The sequence below is a fragment of the Pholcus phalangioides genome, unplaced genomic scaffold (genome assembly GCF_987345545.1).
Source record: "Pholcus phalangioides strain wild (caught in Gottingen) unplaced genomic scaffold, Ppha-v1.0 ptg000028l_1, whole genome shotgun sequence".
In the NCBI taxonomy this organism is placed as follows: domain Eukaryota; kingdom Metazoa; phylum Arthropoda; class Arachnida; order Araneae; family Pholcidae; genus Pholcus; species Pholcus phalangioides.
This window is the reverse complement of record NW_028301618.1, coordinates 4,151,991-4,167,411: the sequence shown is the minus strand read 5'-3', so window position 1 is coordinate 4,167,411 and position 15,421 is coordinate 4,151,991. Positions and strand designations below refer to the sequence as shown.

The window sequence follows — 15,421 nt, the reverse complement described above, 5'->3', positions numbered from 1 at the left end:
TTTCAAAAAAACCAGTTATATCTTACACCATTTAAAGATAATACCATCAGACATCAGAGAATATTCAGAATTTTCAAGAGAAAAAATATTTAGGTCACTTTTATATGTGATTTTTTTAAAAACCACCTGGTTAAAACGAATGTGGTTTAAACCAAACAACCCTTCATGAAATAATTTTTTTTTTAATTCTTCCATTTTTAGGGTGATGCACATGATGAGCCATCAACAAGATGTCTTATATGCCATAAGGATTTCAAATCATGTAAGTGTTACATGTATAAAAAAATCTTTTTCTTTTTTAATGCCAATTCTCCTGTGCATCGGGACTGTGTGATATTGAAAATTTTACATTGTGGTACATCGCCAACTTTACATTATAATATAATGATGTATTAGTATCTACTATCATACACTGCTCAAAACAATTAGGGGAGCACATGGTTTTAACAAAATTACGCAAAGATGTACACCGATAAGTAACATAAAATGAATCATCCATAATTTAAAGCCTAGCAGGAAACGGAAGAAGAAAACTTCATATGCAAATCAAAGTTCATGACGTCAAAAACCAGAAAAAGGAGATAAGGGCAGAAATCGGGATGTTGCAGAAACGTCTGTTTTACTGCCGTAACTGTGAAATTCGATTGCGCAGTATTTTTTTTTTTTTTGAGACAAGGTGACTTGAGGATGTCTCAACAACGGGATTTACCGGAATCCATGGCATGGCGTGTTATAGGCAGATTGGAAACCGGGCAAACACAACGTAGTGTCGCGGACGCTCTTGGAGTTGCCAGAAGTGTTGTTGCAAGGCTGCGGAATCGATTCCAAGAAACAGGAAATGTTAGACGTCGACCAGGGCAAGGTCGGCCACGCGCCACTACAGCAACTGATGACCGGTATGTACGGTTAACAGCCCGTTGAAACAGAACAAAGAATGCTACGCAGCTGCAAAGACGGTTGCTCTTGGCAACAGGACGGAGGGTGTCCAGCCAAACAGTACGTAATCGGCTTCATGAGGGACGGCTCTATGCACGTAGGCCAATGGTCTGCATTCCGTTGACCTCACGCCACCGTGCGGCCCGAAGAAGATGGGCTGCTGAACATCGAGATTAGGAGCAACATGATTGGAGCCAAGTGCTGTTTACAGACGAGTCCCGATTCAGTCTGGAGTGTGATACCCGACGTGTTCTGGTGTGGAGGGACAGGGGCACTCGAAATAACCCCGCATTCGTTCGTGAAAGGTCACAATACAGACGAGCTGGTTGGATGGTATGGGGTGGAATCAGCATAGGCGGACCTGCAGATCATTCGGAATGGCACTTTGACGGCCCGAAGGTATGCAGACGAGATACTGCGACCTCATGTCATCCCTTACGCTGGAGCCATTGGAGATTCCTTTGTTTTCCAGGATGATAATGCCCGACCGTATAGAGCTCGTCTGGTGGAGAACATGCTTGAGGCTGAAACAATACAGCGTATGGAATGGCCAGCGTGCTCTCCTGACCTGAATCCAATCGAGCATGTTTGGGACGACGCATTGTTGCGCGACCAAGGCCGCCTGTTACTGTCCGAGACTTGCAGATTGCACTTCTTGAGGAGTGGAACAGTATTCCCCAAAGTCTGATCGATAACCTCATCGCATCCATGGCAAACAGGTGTGCAGCAGTCTTAGCTGTTCGAGGAGACCACACGCCCTATTAAAACTCATGCATCATGTCTAAACAGTACTTTTTTTTTATCGTTTACATGTAACCAAATTGTTGCCCTAAATCATCTTTTCATGTTTTTTCCATATTTTCAAAGAATTAAAGCTTAATTCCAAATTTTTTTACGTATTTTTTCTGTATTGCGCATTGATACGCGTGTACTATCCATTGTATGCCAATACGTGGCTGTCTCGCTTGGTTTTCTTCACTTTTTTGCTTGCTCCCCTAATTGTTTTGAGCAGTGTATTTTGGGCTTGAAGAAATCAATTTAACTTGCATAAGAACGCAATTTTTATAAACCATAATTAAAGCAATAGGCGGACTGAGTGCAACAAATTTTTCAGCTATATATAGTTTTTGGATCCGTAATACTTTTGTTTTTAGTTATTTTTTTTTCCTTCCAAAAATTATAAATACCTTTTTATAGTGCCTATTTCGACAGGGTTGGGGTTTTGGACAGGACACACGGGATAAACTGTCTAAAAGTGTTTGAAACTGTCCAATAGGGGATGGCCCGAAGGCATAAAGCCCTGTAGAATTGAGGAAGAAGAAGAAGAAGAAACTGTCCAAAACCTTCAAGTTTCAAAATTTTATGTGGAAACCTTTTGGATTTTTTTTTTTTCATGATACTAACATGTTAAAAAAATACTAGCAGAAAATAAAACTAAATCAAAAATATTTCAAAAAGGTGTCATTTGTTTTTTCCCTAAGTAAATTGTTTCACCAAATTGATGGTTTTAAGTTGGAAATCTGGTAGTAAATTAATATCACTCATATAACTGTTTAAACGAACACTGTTTTCAATTTTTTAGTTTGTGTATTGTAAATGTTATTTCTACTTGAAATCTTATTTTTCATGTATGATTATGAAGCAGGTACTGTATTTAGAACAGTGGTTGTCCAAAACCCTGCCAAATCTCTCAAAATACTTTTCTTTAAAAAATACATTATATTGAAGGTATTAAATATGCTTAGTACCAGTTAAATAATTATTGCATTATTGTGAAACTCAACATAAATATTTTTTATTAGGTAGCAATATAATGATGTGAATATATATCAATGGTGTTGTGTTTATTTGATGAAAATTGTTCTATTTTAACTTTTCAAACTTTTCTTTAAATTTTAAAAATTGATCTTTCTATTTTACATTCTACATTTTTAAAAACTAATATATAATACTAATATATATAAAAATATCTGAAGAAAATGAGGCCACTATGTAGCATATGCTCATGACTAACAGAACAGTTTCACAAACACTGATTACGCCTATATGATTATAAAAGACTTCAAGACCCAAAGTTTTTGTTAAATTTAAATTGCTGCTCCTCTTATGAGGCTAGGAGGTAATATTTCACCGAATAAATTCAAGCTATATTTACAATTCTATCACATGGGGGACAGCAATACGAAAAACATTGGAAGAAGGCTTATCAAAAGACTGTCTTTAACACATTGTTTTATTATTTTCGTGTCCCCCCAAGTTATGCATCAATTGAAAGAATATTTTCAAATTTCGTTATCTTAGAAATCATCTTGGCACAGATACGGCAGCTAAATTAATTATGTGTTATCGAATGTTAAAAGGCGCAGCTGTGCTTGATTATTAGTGCTAGATTATTACGTAAGTTTAATTTCATTCTGTAGTCATATCTATTGCTTTTTTCTAATTTTCATGCGACATATTTTTATCCCATTCTTGAATCTTTCATGTTTCATAAATCTAATATCTACCCTCAAGAAAGTTCAGTTTTAATTGTTTGATAACCTGATATCAGTCATGCAACTCTTTACATACACTGTTTTGAATTTCAAAATTTTATTATACTTAATGTAATTAATAATATAATATAATTTATATAATATAATCAAATCGCAAAGTTTTTCACTTATAGTTATAAATAGGATGTTTTGGACAGTAATGGTTTTTACCATACTGTCCAACCATGGTTTTTACCGTACTGTTCAAAACCTTGCCAACCCTGTATTTCGATCATTTTTAGTGCCTAAACTTCCGGGCTCTAGTTGTAATAGTTTTAGTGAGTTATAGTAGTTTTCATCCCTCAAGCTTACGACCTGCTTCGCCATTGAAGTGACAATGCTTTACCTTCAAGCACTTTGGCTATAAATGGCTTTCCACTTCTAGCGGGATAAGGCATGGGTTCCCAACAAATGATTTCTGTAACTGTTTCTTGGAATAAAAGGGAAAAAAATGGTTGGTGGGCGAACTGAAATTTTAAAACTTCAAAAAATAAGGGTCACCCTAATATATATACTATGAGATAGACTGCAAAAAAATAAAGTATTCTCTGGGGATTTCCCATATCCCCAGTTGTTACATAGGATTACACAGATATTAGACATCGCGCAAGTACACTCTTTATATCAGCATCAGCATTTCAACTCTGAAGTTCCTACATCGGATTCTACCGATATTGAAGTTAAATTGGGATATTGATGTGGGCTTTACATTGGCAGGAGTGGAAAATCTGCTACATTCTACTACAATTTTGACAATTTTCTCCTCGTTTGCTACATACTGCTACAAAAACATATAAATTCTTCAATTCTGCACCATCATGTACCACAAACAAAATTTTCCCTTAAGAAACTTTGAAGTTGCATCATAATAGAAGCCGACTTTTCGATGATGCCATTTGTCCTCTTTACAATTTTATTCCTTTTGGGCCGTAAATGATATTAGCTTGAGACCCCAGAATTTGGCACCTAAACTTCCGACAACGTATAAAATGGAGTCAAACTAAGCTAATTACCACTCATCCACAGAACAACAACGAAAAGAACAAAAACCCTTCAATCGCTGTTTCCAGCTATTTTTTCAACAAAAAGTCGACTCCTTCGATTTATTTTCATAAAAAATTCAATCTGAGTAAATCTGTTTTCACTCCCTGTTTTTAACTGATTTGTGATTGCTCCATGTATTTTATTTTCGAGCATCTTTGACAGATTTTTAGTTTGTTGTTTTACTTCCAAGTTTTATATTATTCATTTTCTGCTATATTCTTTTTCTTGATATATCATTTCCTTTTGCACCATTCACCAGCATGTCTAGTGTTCAATGGAAAATGGTTTCCAGCTGTGCATTAATTAAAATTACTTTGTCTAGACAAGTGATTCCCAACATGGGTGTTAACGCCCCCTGGGGGGGGCGATAGAAATTTTCATGGGGGGGGGGGGCAGTAGAAGCTATGGGTATAACAATGGATCCTATGGGTTAGATTGCGATGGGAGAAAAAAATTTCTGAAGAAGGGGGCGATTGGGACAAAAAAAAAGTTGGTAAACTGGTCCAGACCATAGTCATGGTTGGTTTGAAAGGTATTTGATGTAAGATTCCAGCAAAGCTTATTTAGGCAGACAAGCAGAGGTCAACAAAAATTCACAAAACTTCTCTTTGGGTATGTGGTAGATACTGACAATGAAAATGATACAGTAACAAGCTAGCCGAGGACGGTGATCACACCTTCCAAGATCTGAATAGTATGAGAAATATTGATCTGAATCATAAAATACGAGATGATCTAACAAACCTGTGAAATAAATTCCCCTGGACCTATCCTTTTTTTAAACAGTCATCCCACATACGCTATAGTGCTTTTAGATAGAGCAGTTATACTGACAGCTAGGGGTTTCCACATTTGGAAATGTGGTTTGCCTAGGTTGTTATTTTCTATGGGCATCCAAGTCAATTTTTCACAGGTCCATTTATTTACAAAATATATAATAGCTCCAGTGCAGTCATGTGAAGGAGCAGGGAAGGCTTGAGACAAAATTCCCACCTGTGCAAGATATCATTTTGGTGCCTCTGGCATATAAGCTGCATGATTAAAATTATCTGGGAGAAACCTGCAGGTTTGTAATTGCCATGAGTAATGTGGTGAGAGATCGGGGGGGGGGGGGATCTAGAGCTCCGTGTTGGGAGGGATGGTTTTCTCCCCTTAAATTGTTGTGGATGGGGGTGACCATACGTCCTGTATTTTCAGGGCAAAATTATGGTTTTTTTATCCTTTGACTTTTTTTGAGAAAAATGTCCCGGTTTTTTCCTTTTTTTATTCCAAGTTTTCTTGAATTTATTTAATCAAAAATATTGATACGAGTAATTTTCAACAGATTTATTGAATACAATATTATCATATTCACATTTCGCTTCGGGGATGTGATCAGGGTAACCAGCCCCCATTCCATAGGTCTGCACCCGTGGGAGATAACAGGCAGTTTAGTCAAAGCTCTTATCCTTGACATTATATTCACTTACTTCATAAACTTACACATATTTATTATATACTATCTGAGTGGTGTTCCAGCTGGATGAAAGGAATTAATAAATCTTTAAATGAATTATCTTTTCGTTCCTTTGAAACCAACCACGACCATCGTCTAGACAAAGTAATTTTAATTAATGGTCGTCTGAAAACCATTTTCCATTAAACACTAAACATGTCTGTGCATGGCGTAAAAGGAAATGGCATATCAAAAAAATGGGTAGTAGAAAATAAATAATAGAAAACTTGGAAGTAAAATGCAAGATTGAAAATCTATCAAAGATGGTGGTAAATAAAATATACAGAGCAATCAAAAATCAGTTAAAAATAAAGAGTGAAAACAAATGTACTCGGATTGAATTTTTTGTGAAAATAGAATCATTCTATTAAATTTCTAATAGTTCAATCATTATTTTATATTCTTTATTTCTGTAGTTTAAATTAAAAATAATTTAATTCTAGTTTAAATGACTATAGTTTAAGTTAAAAATAATTTAAGTCTAGATTTTAATCACTCTTGAATTTCTGAGAATTTCTAATAAATATTCTAAGAATGACCCAGCAAAAGAAATCATCTCAAAGTATGTTGAATCAAATTGAGGTAATATAATCAAGAGCAATACCAAACAAAAAAAACATTTTAAATATGAAATGGATAAATTATGGTGAAAGAAGCAAGATCAAACATTCAAAAGGGGATTGGTTTACTAGTTTAAATTACCAACATTTTTCGAAGATCATTGGGAAAAAATGGGATCTGTAAAAACTTCATCTAAAATATTCATAGTTTTGTCATCTAGCCACTATGCGGTCGTGTGATTAGCGTCTGTGATTGCCGATCGTGACAATTTCACATTGTGAAAATCCGGATTTGGGGAGCAGGAGTGGCTCGAGGAAAAAAATTTCTACCCATGTGGAATCTATTTTTGGCTCTACTGACAACTTTTTTTTTGGTGAACAAAGCTTTTTTCACCCTTTCAACTCCATTTGGCACCCCTCCTAGAGCTGTGCCCAATATGGCCGAATGGTCTGCCACTGCATGGGTGGGGGAGGGGCATGCTCTTAACAATAGTCAAAGGAAGGAGTTTGTACTAGGAGCATGCTCATTTTACATAACTTCTGTGAGATACTTGAATGTCCTACCTTTCCAAAACATGTTGGAGAGAATGAAACGTTTGCACCCTTTCTTGTTTTTTGTACTCCCTCTCGTTCATTGCTGGGGTGGTAATTTACTCCCTCACATAGGTGCTATGCCAAACTATGCTGTGGGATGTTGTTTAACATTGTATCACCGACAAAACTATTAGTTATGTGTGATGAATGGGTTGCACTACAATGCAAAGAATTACAAGAAGTGAAATCAATTCAGAGAATAGAGAGATAGATATTGGGCAGACATATTCAAACTTTGTAACCTTGAAAGCAGCCGAAAGTTCAAAATTTTGCCAGTTTTGGTGAAGGCTTTTTTATCTTTAGCACATGGTAATGGAATGCAGACAGTGAAAGAGAGTTCATTGTTAACAAATAAATAAAAGTTGTTCGAGCATTGAAAAATTTGTCCATCCAATGCTTTAATGGAATAAGACATACAAAATCTTATGTTCAAGGGCATGAAAAATTTGAAAAAAATTGTCATTGAGATGCTGAACTTCTGAAAGCGACTTGTGATTCGTAATCTATTAACATGCTATTGGGTTGAGAAATTGTTTAAAAAAATAAGGTATTTACATTTTTCTCTTTTTTTTGCAGTTTGCTTTTAAATTTAATAATTCCTTTAAATTCTGTGAGAAGCTAATTTTTTTTTCCACGGAAACCTTAATTATATTCTGCGTGCACTTTTTTGCTATATCAGGATGAATAAGATTTTGGTGTTCAAGCAGCAGAAATTCTTGCTGCCTAGGTTTTTAGTATGTATGTTGCTTAAGTAGTGACGGATAAGATACTTCAGAAAAAATTTAAATGGATTTCAATTTGTGAAGGAAATTTATTTACAATTATTTGTTTCAACCATTTTTGGCAAAACTTTTGGCATTTCACAGAAAAATTACTCCTTATATTGCAGATATAGTTTGTTTTTAGTTCTGCTCCATTTTGAAATTTCTGCTCCAAAAATGAAATTTGCTGCTCCAAAATAGATGAGGGGCGCTTGCACCCCTGCCACTGTGCATGAAATTGTTTCCCCTAGAAATGAATTTGAAATGTATCCACCCTTATGCATACAACGTAACATATACAATACACACAAAAACAAAGTATATGTAAAAACAAACGTGTTGCCAATTACAAAATAGCCCAAGTGATTATACAAAGTACATAGGTAAGAGGGTGCATGACATTTTACTGGCGAACTCTGTTGATCCTAGCATAGTACTTCAATTGCAAGAAATATCCAAATGTGTAGTATTCTGATATGTCATTCATATTTCAAGGGGTTGTACAGTTATGGGAATGAAAAACTTAACTTTTTACATGGACACCCTATGCTAAAAACCCAATAAGAAAGTTGTGCAATCTTTCCTCATGTCAACAAAAAAAAAATTCCTTGTTTCTAAGTGCAATATTTGCAGAGATATTGGAATGCGGAAAACCGTTTTACCCGCATTTAATGCTGTTTTCCCCACCAGCTTTCTCTGTTTTTCAAATTCAAATATCTCAGCGAATATTGCACTTAAGAAAATATAAGTTTTTTTTTTTTGGCATCAGGAGAGACATGGCAACAACTTTTTAATTGGGTGTTCATCACCGTACATATAAAAAAGTTAACAATTTTATTTTAATGCTTTAGAACATGAATGACATATCTGAGTGCTACACGTTATTTGGATACTCTTTCAAATTGTAAGTATGCCTCTAGGATCAATGGTTCGCCAGTAAAATTTTGCACTGACATGAGTGTGTGCACGCGCGTGCCCTGTATAATCCATCCAAGGAATATTGATATTATACATATATTGGGGTTTTCTCCCATTTACTGGCAGCATTAAAGAAGTGACAGATCATTCTAAAGGCTTATACATGTATGGAAATGCATTGTTGGGGAACTACGGTAACCAAAGTAAACGTTCCAAACGTCATTGTTGCCTGACATTTTTTTCCCCATTTTGGGGCATTTTCCCGGCTTTGACACACATGCTTTTATTACTATGTAATACAGCTGTGGTTGACAACTTTTTTGGCTGGGAGTCAAAATCAACCAAATTGTGTATATTAAGATTTTTTGGGTATACCCGAATATAATTGTACTTTTTTTTGGAACACTTGATTTTGGTCACTTGATGACCCATGGATCATAAGTTGCAGAGGTCTGTACTATATTATCAGGGTTGTTGATTTTTTTCAATTATTATTTTTGTCACAATTTTTTGATTTTATTGATTTTTTTAACAATATATATATTTAAATACATATATTACTAACACACTAGTCATTAATCTATATTTGCTTATAATATACAATTAATTTAATCCATCTAATAAAAAAAAGAGCTGTTGCTGAAAAGAAAATCCTATAATAAAAATATAGGCCTGCTGGAAGGACCATACAGTCCCTTGGAGCTGCATAGTGCGTGTAATATATGTGTGTGTGTTTTGTGTCGTTGTATTTGTGTAACTTAATGTTTGTGTTTGTATTTGTGTAGCTTAATCTTAATGTTTGTGTTTATATCTTGTAATTTGCTGTTTGTTTTTTTAAATAAATAAAAATTTAAGTAAAGAAATTTACTTTAAAAAATAACGAGTATTTAAAAAATATTTGCAAATTAAAGATAGAGAATCGTATACTTGTGAGATATATCAGAACATTTGATTAAGAAAAAAAGAGAGGAAAAAACTTATATTTCTCAAATAAATATCTTACGTATATCCTATTGAATAATTCTACCCTCAATAATTGTTCATTTGCTTCATTGGAATGAAACTAGTTTTGATGCTTTGCCTACTCTTAATCTGTTTCGCTATCTGGAATGGACTACACCAAATGTTGAAAAAATCCTTTCGGCACATGCAGTTGATGCTTTGGCTATGGTTAGCGGATTCTAAAATCCCATGTCACTCTTCATGTGTAATTACATCTTCACCCAAAACATAAAACTATTCAACCACTAAAAATCAGACATTGTATCAACAATCTTAGCATGAGAAGAAAAAAAAACATTTTCGCAGCATGAAATGGTTCCAACTTCCCCAAAAATTTTAATGTAATTGCCAGGAACCTAGAGCCACAGTTTTGTTTGATAAATTCGAGACCCTTATTTTACTCCCCTTTTATAACATCAATTTCCGTATTGAAAATTAACACTGATTAGCTTAGAATAAATGCAGCAAAGAAGTCACTCATGTGATAAGAAAGTCATTAACAGATGTACACAGTACATCTGTTAATGTCTGTACACATCACATCATATTAACAATAGATGTGATCATATGTTAATATGATCACATCTATTTTTATATGCTCAAGACAAGGCTTTTTTATTGTTTGATGTTGATGCTTCTTTTATCTTCAATTGCCACTTTTTCCATGCTAGTTAGGAATACCCATTCAACTAGGGAGCAGTTGCTTTTTAGTACAAAATCAATAGCTTGGCTATTGATTTTAGCAATTGCAATCATGTCTTCATCATTTCTTTTTGAACAAATTTGTGATTTTACTGGAGGTGCCGTTATCTATTTATTTCAGATCTGTGGTCTTCACAAACTTTGGTAACAACTGACCAATTTTAGCATAAGATTCAAGAGAATAACAATAAGTATTCCATCGTGCATCTACAGGAAGTATCAATGCACTTCCCCCTTCTGTATGATACCATGCTTTCGAGAGATATGATTGCAAAAATATTTAAATATATTATACTTGTAACATGCTTTGTTACATTAGTTTTAACTGAATCTTTGGCTAGCAAATTTAAAATGTGGGCACTGCACGCATATGTAAGTCCCGCAAAGCCTTCATCGAGAGTCTTTCTGGAAGAAACCATATTTGCAGTTATTGTCTGTAACAAAACTTGATATTTTGCATTTGAAGAGTTTTCTTCTGTTTATTTCACTGAACTCCAAGTTTGCCAAATAATTTCCAGTATGTGATGAGCCAGATGTGTCAATACCATCAACATGGATGACTTTACCACACTGATAACACACACACACACAATTGGTTCATTAAGGATATTCATCTATCTATCAACTGTCATGCAAACTGTTGGATTTTCTAAGTCAGGTTTACAAGTTATGGGGTTTATACAACCCCAATTGAAAATATTTAAATATATTATACTTGTGTAATATTTATATAATACAATATCTATATAATACTTTTGTGTAAATATCTATATAATATTGGGCTACTCATGCCAGTTTTAATGTTTTTTGGTTAATTTTGTATTTTCTCATATTTGCTTATTAACTTCCAAAGCTTGTTTATCGCAAAAATGTCAGGGGAACTGATGGTAAATTTATGCCTATTAGGCCTACCATCATTAGAAACATTTTTGCAGTTTGGAGCAATGTGGCAGGATCCCCCTTGAGAACGACTTCCTCATTGATTCATATTTTTCCAATTTTTCAATTTCTTTTCAATTTCTTCTAATTTATTTTTAATTAGAAGAAAAAGTTGAATTTTAAGTGAGTGAAATAGAACCTTTGCAGTCGGTCTTCATCAGGGGAACCCCCATGCATGGTTCGAAAAGTGTAGGCATTTCTGAAGGGTGGCTATGCCTAAATGCATTAAAAATGCCAACATCTGAAATAAATTGATTTAAATCTGTGATTTTTTTTTTTAAATCAGTTGCAACCCTGTATAGTATTATAACTTTTAAAGACAGATCTCTTTGCCAAATTTTGCACATATGCAAAACAGAGCCAGACTTGAGTGACTGGCAGTATATGGAGAAAAATCTAGGCAGGTCCAGATGTTAAAGCTAGCATGCAAATATTTGGTGAAAGTCAGAGAAAGATTCTGTGAAGGAGGGCAAAAACAAACTAAAAGAAAGGTTAAGACTTTGTATTACGTGATTTTTTTTCTCTAGGAGTTTTGATCTGGGAAAGACTGCAAAATTTCTTAAATTTTGGTCAGGCAAATGATCAAGCTGATTTTGCTGGGAACCCTACAGACACATACCAAAATATTTATTGCTGGGCACAGCATAAGAATATATCTTACCAAAACACAAAAATGAAGGGCTGACTAATGGGAAACAATCCTACATGTTTATGATAAATTTTAGATATTGAATGTGTAAATTTTTCGAAAGTCGTGCATTGATCAAATCGGTTTTTTTCCCTAGTATTTTGATATTTTTCAGACTTTAGTTACTGTGGAAACCCAATTCATTTTGTTACTATTTGTTATATTTCAGTATTTGAATACTTTCTTCATATAACACATAAAAGTCATCGACAACTCATGCCACCGAAAAACTCTACATGCACAGTTCAGCTATCAAACATCCTGGAAGAGACTGACCTCTTCGAAGTATTTAAAACCATGTGGACATGCGGAAAAATAATCAGATTCATTGAAAATGAGACTGTAAGTGAAAATTTTTTAATTTTCTAACAGTTTTTTTCAAACGTATCCTGGGGATTATTACAGTCTGCCCTTGGTATTTGCAGGATTACATTACGAGAGTCCTAGCAAATATGGAAAATTTGCGAACAACCAAAACCATAACATTTTGTTTTTTAGACATAACAAAAAGAGCAGGGTGTGCTAAGGTACAGAGAAGCATTGATAAGGGAATAGTGATTCTGTGCAATGCTTTTTGAAAGTACATTGCCTTGTTGCTATTTCTTCATTTAATTAAATTTGTTGGAGTATATTGACAAGGCATCTACCAAGTTTTCTATATGTGGAGAAATGATATAATCATATGGTATTTCTATGTCGTGATAACAACCCATTGGCAATCCAAACTTTCTAAACCTATCCGCTATGTGGCTCATAGCGAATTTGCCTCCCACATTTTCATCTTGATCTTCCTCATAGGGGTATGGCTTCAGAAGCAGTCATTTCAATTAATTCCTCCCTTTTTCAATGTATCTTGATTGCTATTTAATTAATTATTGGATTTCTTCTATGCTCATAATATTGATTCAACATAACGTGACAATGTCTTTTATAATCTTTTGGAAGTTACCCGAGCACGAGCACAAATCGTAATAAAAAAATTTTTTTAGACGGGAATTTATTTCCCATCTTTATAGCTCCTATGGCTACAGCAGTGACATGAACGACATTAGTGATGGCGTAACTCATTTATAACTTGAGGTGTTTTATGTTCTTTGATTGGCTGCACAATCATCCCAATTGAGTAACGTGCATAGTGAGTCTTAAATACTTGCACCATATCTTGATTAAGTGGCTGGATAATATGTAGTGTTTTAACCAGTCAATTGTCCAATTAATTTCTCCGAGCGTTACCCGCAGTGCCCTTTTTTTTTGAAGATGTGCGCGCTTTTCCCTTTTCTTGGAAGTTTGAAATATTAACATTTTTTTTTAGAGCATGTTTTTTTATAGCTCGAATGTGTGAGACATAATATGACACCCCAAAAGTGGGGAGGGGGGGTCATAATGTCCTGTGACTAAAAGAAATGCTGTTGATGGGTTTATGTGGAACCATGGTAGTTGAACCTTTGCTAAAAGATATATGAGTAATAAAACAGATGCATCTTCGCAAGGGAGTTGGAAATTGAAACAAAAACGATAGGGGATGCAGCTTTGCAAAGCATGACAAAAATAATAGTAATAATAATCTCAGACCTTGAAATATAATTGTCAACTCCATCTAGTGAAGAGATAATAAAGTAGAAGGATGGCTGTACAGAGATGGCAGCACATGTATGACAAATTATTTCGTCATATCTATGTGAAAAAGACAGAAAAGTCTTTGTGTTGGCAAATGCCGTCATAGGCAAAACCATTACGTATATCAGCGACGGCAAATGTCGTCTTAACCACTTGACTGGTGAAAATATGTGGGGGGGACATTCTGATATTATATGCCTGAGGGGTAGATTCATTGATGCCTTAAAGATGCACTCTCACAGTAATTGACTTCGTTTTGCAACACACAGTCAATATGTCAATTATTTTTGCAAATTTTTCACTTTTTTTCCCCTTTCAGAAAACATTTCAAGAATCACTAAAAAACCTGGTGAGTCGCATTGTTTGCACATACAATGTATATTTGGTTCCGATACCAGAAAAAAATGCAGGCAGTGTTTTCCTAAAAACAGGAAAAAAAACTGCAAATACAAAAACCGATTCTTTCATGATAAAATCATGAATAGTATACATGAATATTATACAGATGCATTCACTACATATAAAAGACGTTCATCAGTGAATGCAGTATGTAAAATATAGTTTCAAAGAAAATAATATAAGTTAATTGAAATCATATAGTTATGAATATTTAATTTTGAAAATGGAATTGAGCTGTGTGATAATGGTTGTGTTTTTTATATTTGTTTTGTGCCAGTTGGCTGAACTGTGTTTTGAAAAGCTCTAAGCAGAAACATTACAGAACAAACTGCTTTGAGTCAAAAATCAATTTGATGATTGAAGTATTGTTCATTTGCCAGTATCAGAACGAAATGAATTGAAATCAACGTAAAACAAGAAGTCTGTTTTAACAATTTTTCCTGCAAGATTGTGAGCTTTCATTTTAAACAGATTTTTACTTGAATACATGATTTTTTTTTTAAATAAAGTTTTCCATCACAGTGCCACTCACTTTTTAGCAAGCCAGTTGTTAAAATTGCCTCTTGGCTAGGTTGGACAAACATCCCAGTTTTCATGGACAGTCCCATTTTTTAATAAATGCACTGTCTTTAAAAATGCCTTTAGGACGCTGGTTTTTCTTTGCATAATCAAAGACATAATCAAGTTATTTATTATACAGAACAATTAGCTTGTTACTTGAACTTATGGCCATTCTTACCAGAGGTGAGAACAGGGTTCTTCCTGAAATGATCAAATTATTTTTGCGCATTTCTTACATTATTCATGAGAGCCTCACATAGATTTTCATAAAGTTTCCATAGTTTTGTAAGTAGGCTCATAGTTATGCTGTGCAAAATTATTATTCAATTGATAGCCCTATGTTTTCCCTGATACCCTTGATGTCATGTGAATCTTGAACTTTCTAAGATGTAAAATAATTTTGTTACTAATCAGGGCAGTGGACCTGGTGCCCAGACAGGAAGAGATATTTAAACTGGAGTGATATATAATTGAATTTGACTTAGCAATGTGCATCTGACAATACCATTGCTTTTGGCTTGCTGTGCGAACTTCTTGAGATCTAGAGTTATGAAATTTCATTACCAATGAGGGCAGCGGGCCTGGTGCTCAGACGGGAACAGATATTAAAACCGGAGTGATATTATTGAATTTGACTCTGCAATATGTATCTGACGATATCATTGCGTTTG

The 15,421-nt window shown here is 34.5% G+C and overlaps 1 protein-coding gene across 5 annotated transcripts in view; it reads left to right on the top strand.

Annotated features, from left to right (window-relative positions):
* Positions 1 to 8,696: 8,696 nt before the first annotated feature.
* Positions 8,697 to 15,421, top strand: part of LOC149067790 (poly(A) RNA polymerase, mitochondrial-like) — a 57,849-nt gene continuing 51,124 nt past the window's right edge. Inside the window, exons 1-2 of one of the 5 annotated variants that reach the window (XM_089252109.1) lie at positions 8,697 to 8,828; positions 12,343 to 12,515. In XM_089252109.1, coding sequence (XP_089108235.1) covers positions 8,783 to 8,828; positions 12,343 to 12,515 — 219 coding nt within the window. In that variant the 5' untranslated portion in view covers positions 8,697 to 8,782. Of the gene's footprint in view, positions 8,829 to 8,981; positions 9,293 to 9,622; positions 9,657 to 12,342; positions 12,516 to 15,421 lie in introns of those variants that run through there. The other 4 variants (XM_089252112.1, XM_089252111.1, XM_089252113.1 and 1 more) reach the window with 4 other exon arrangements.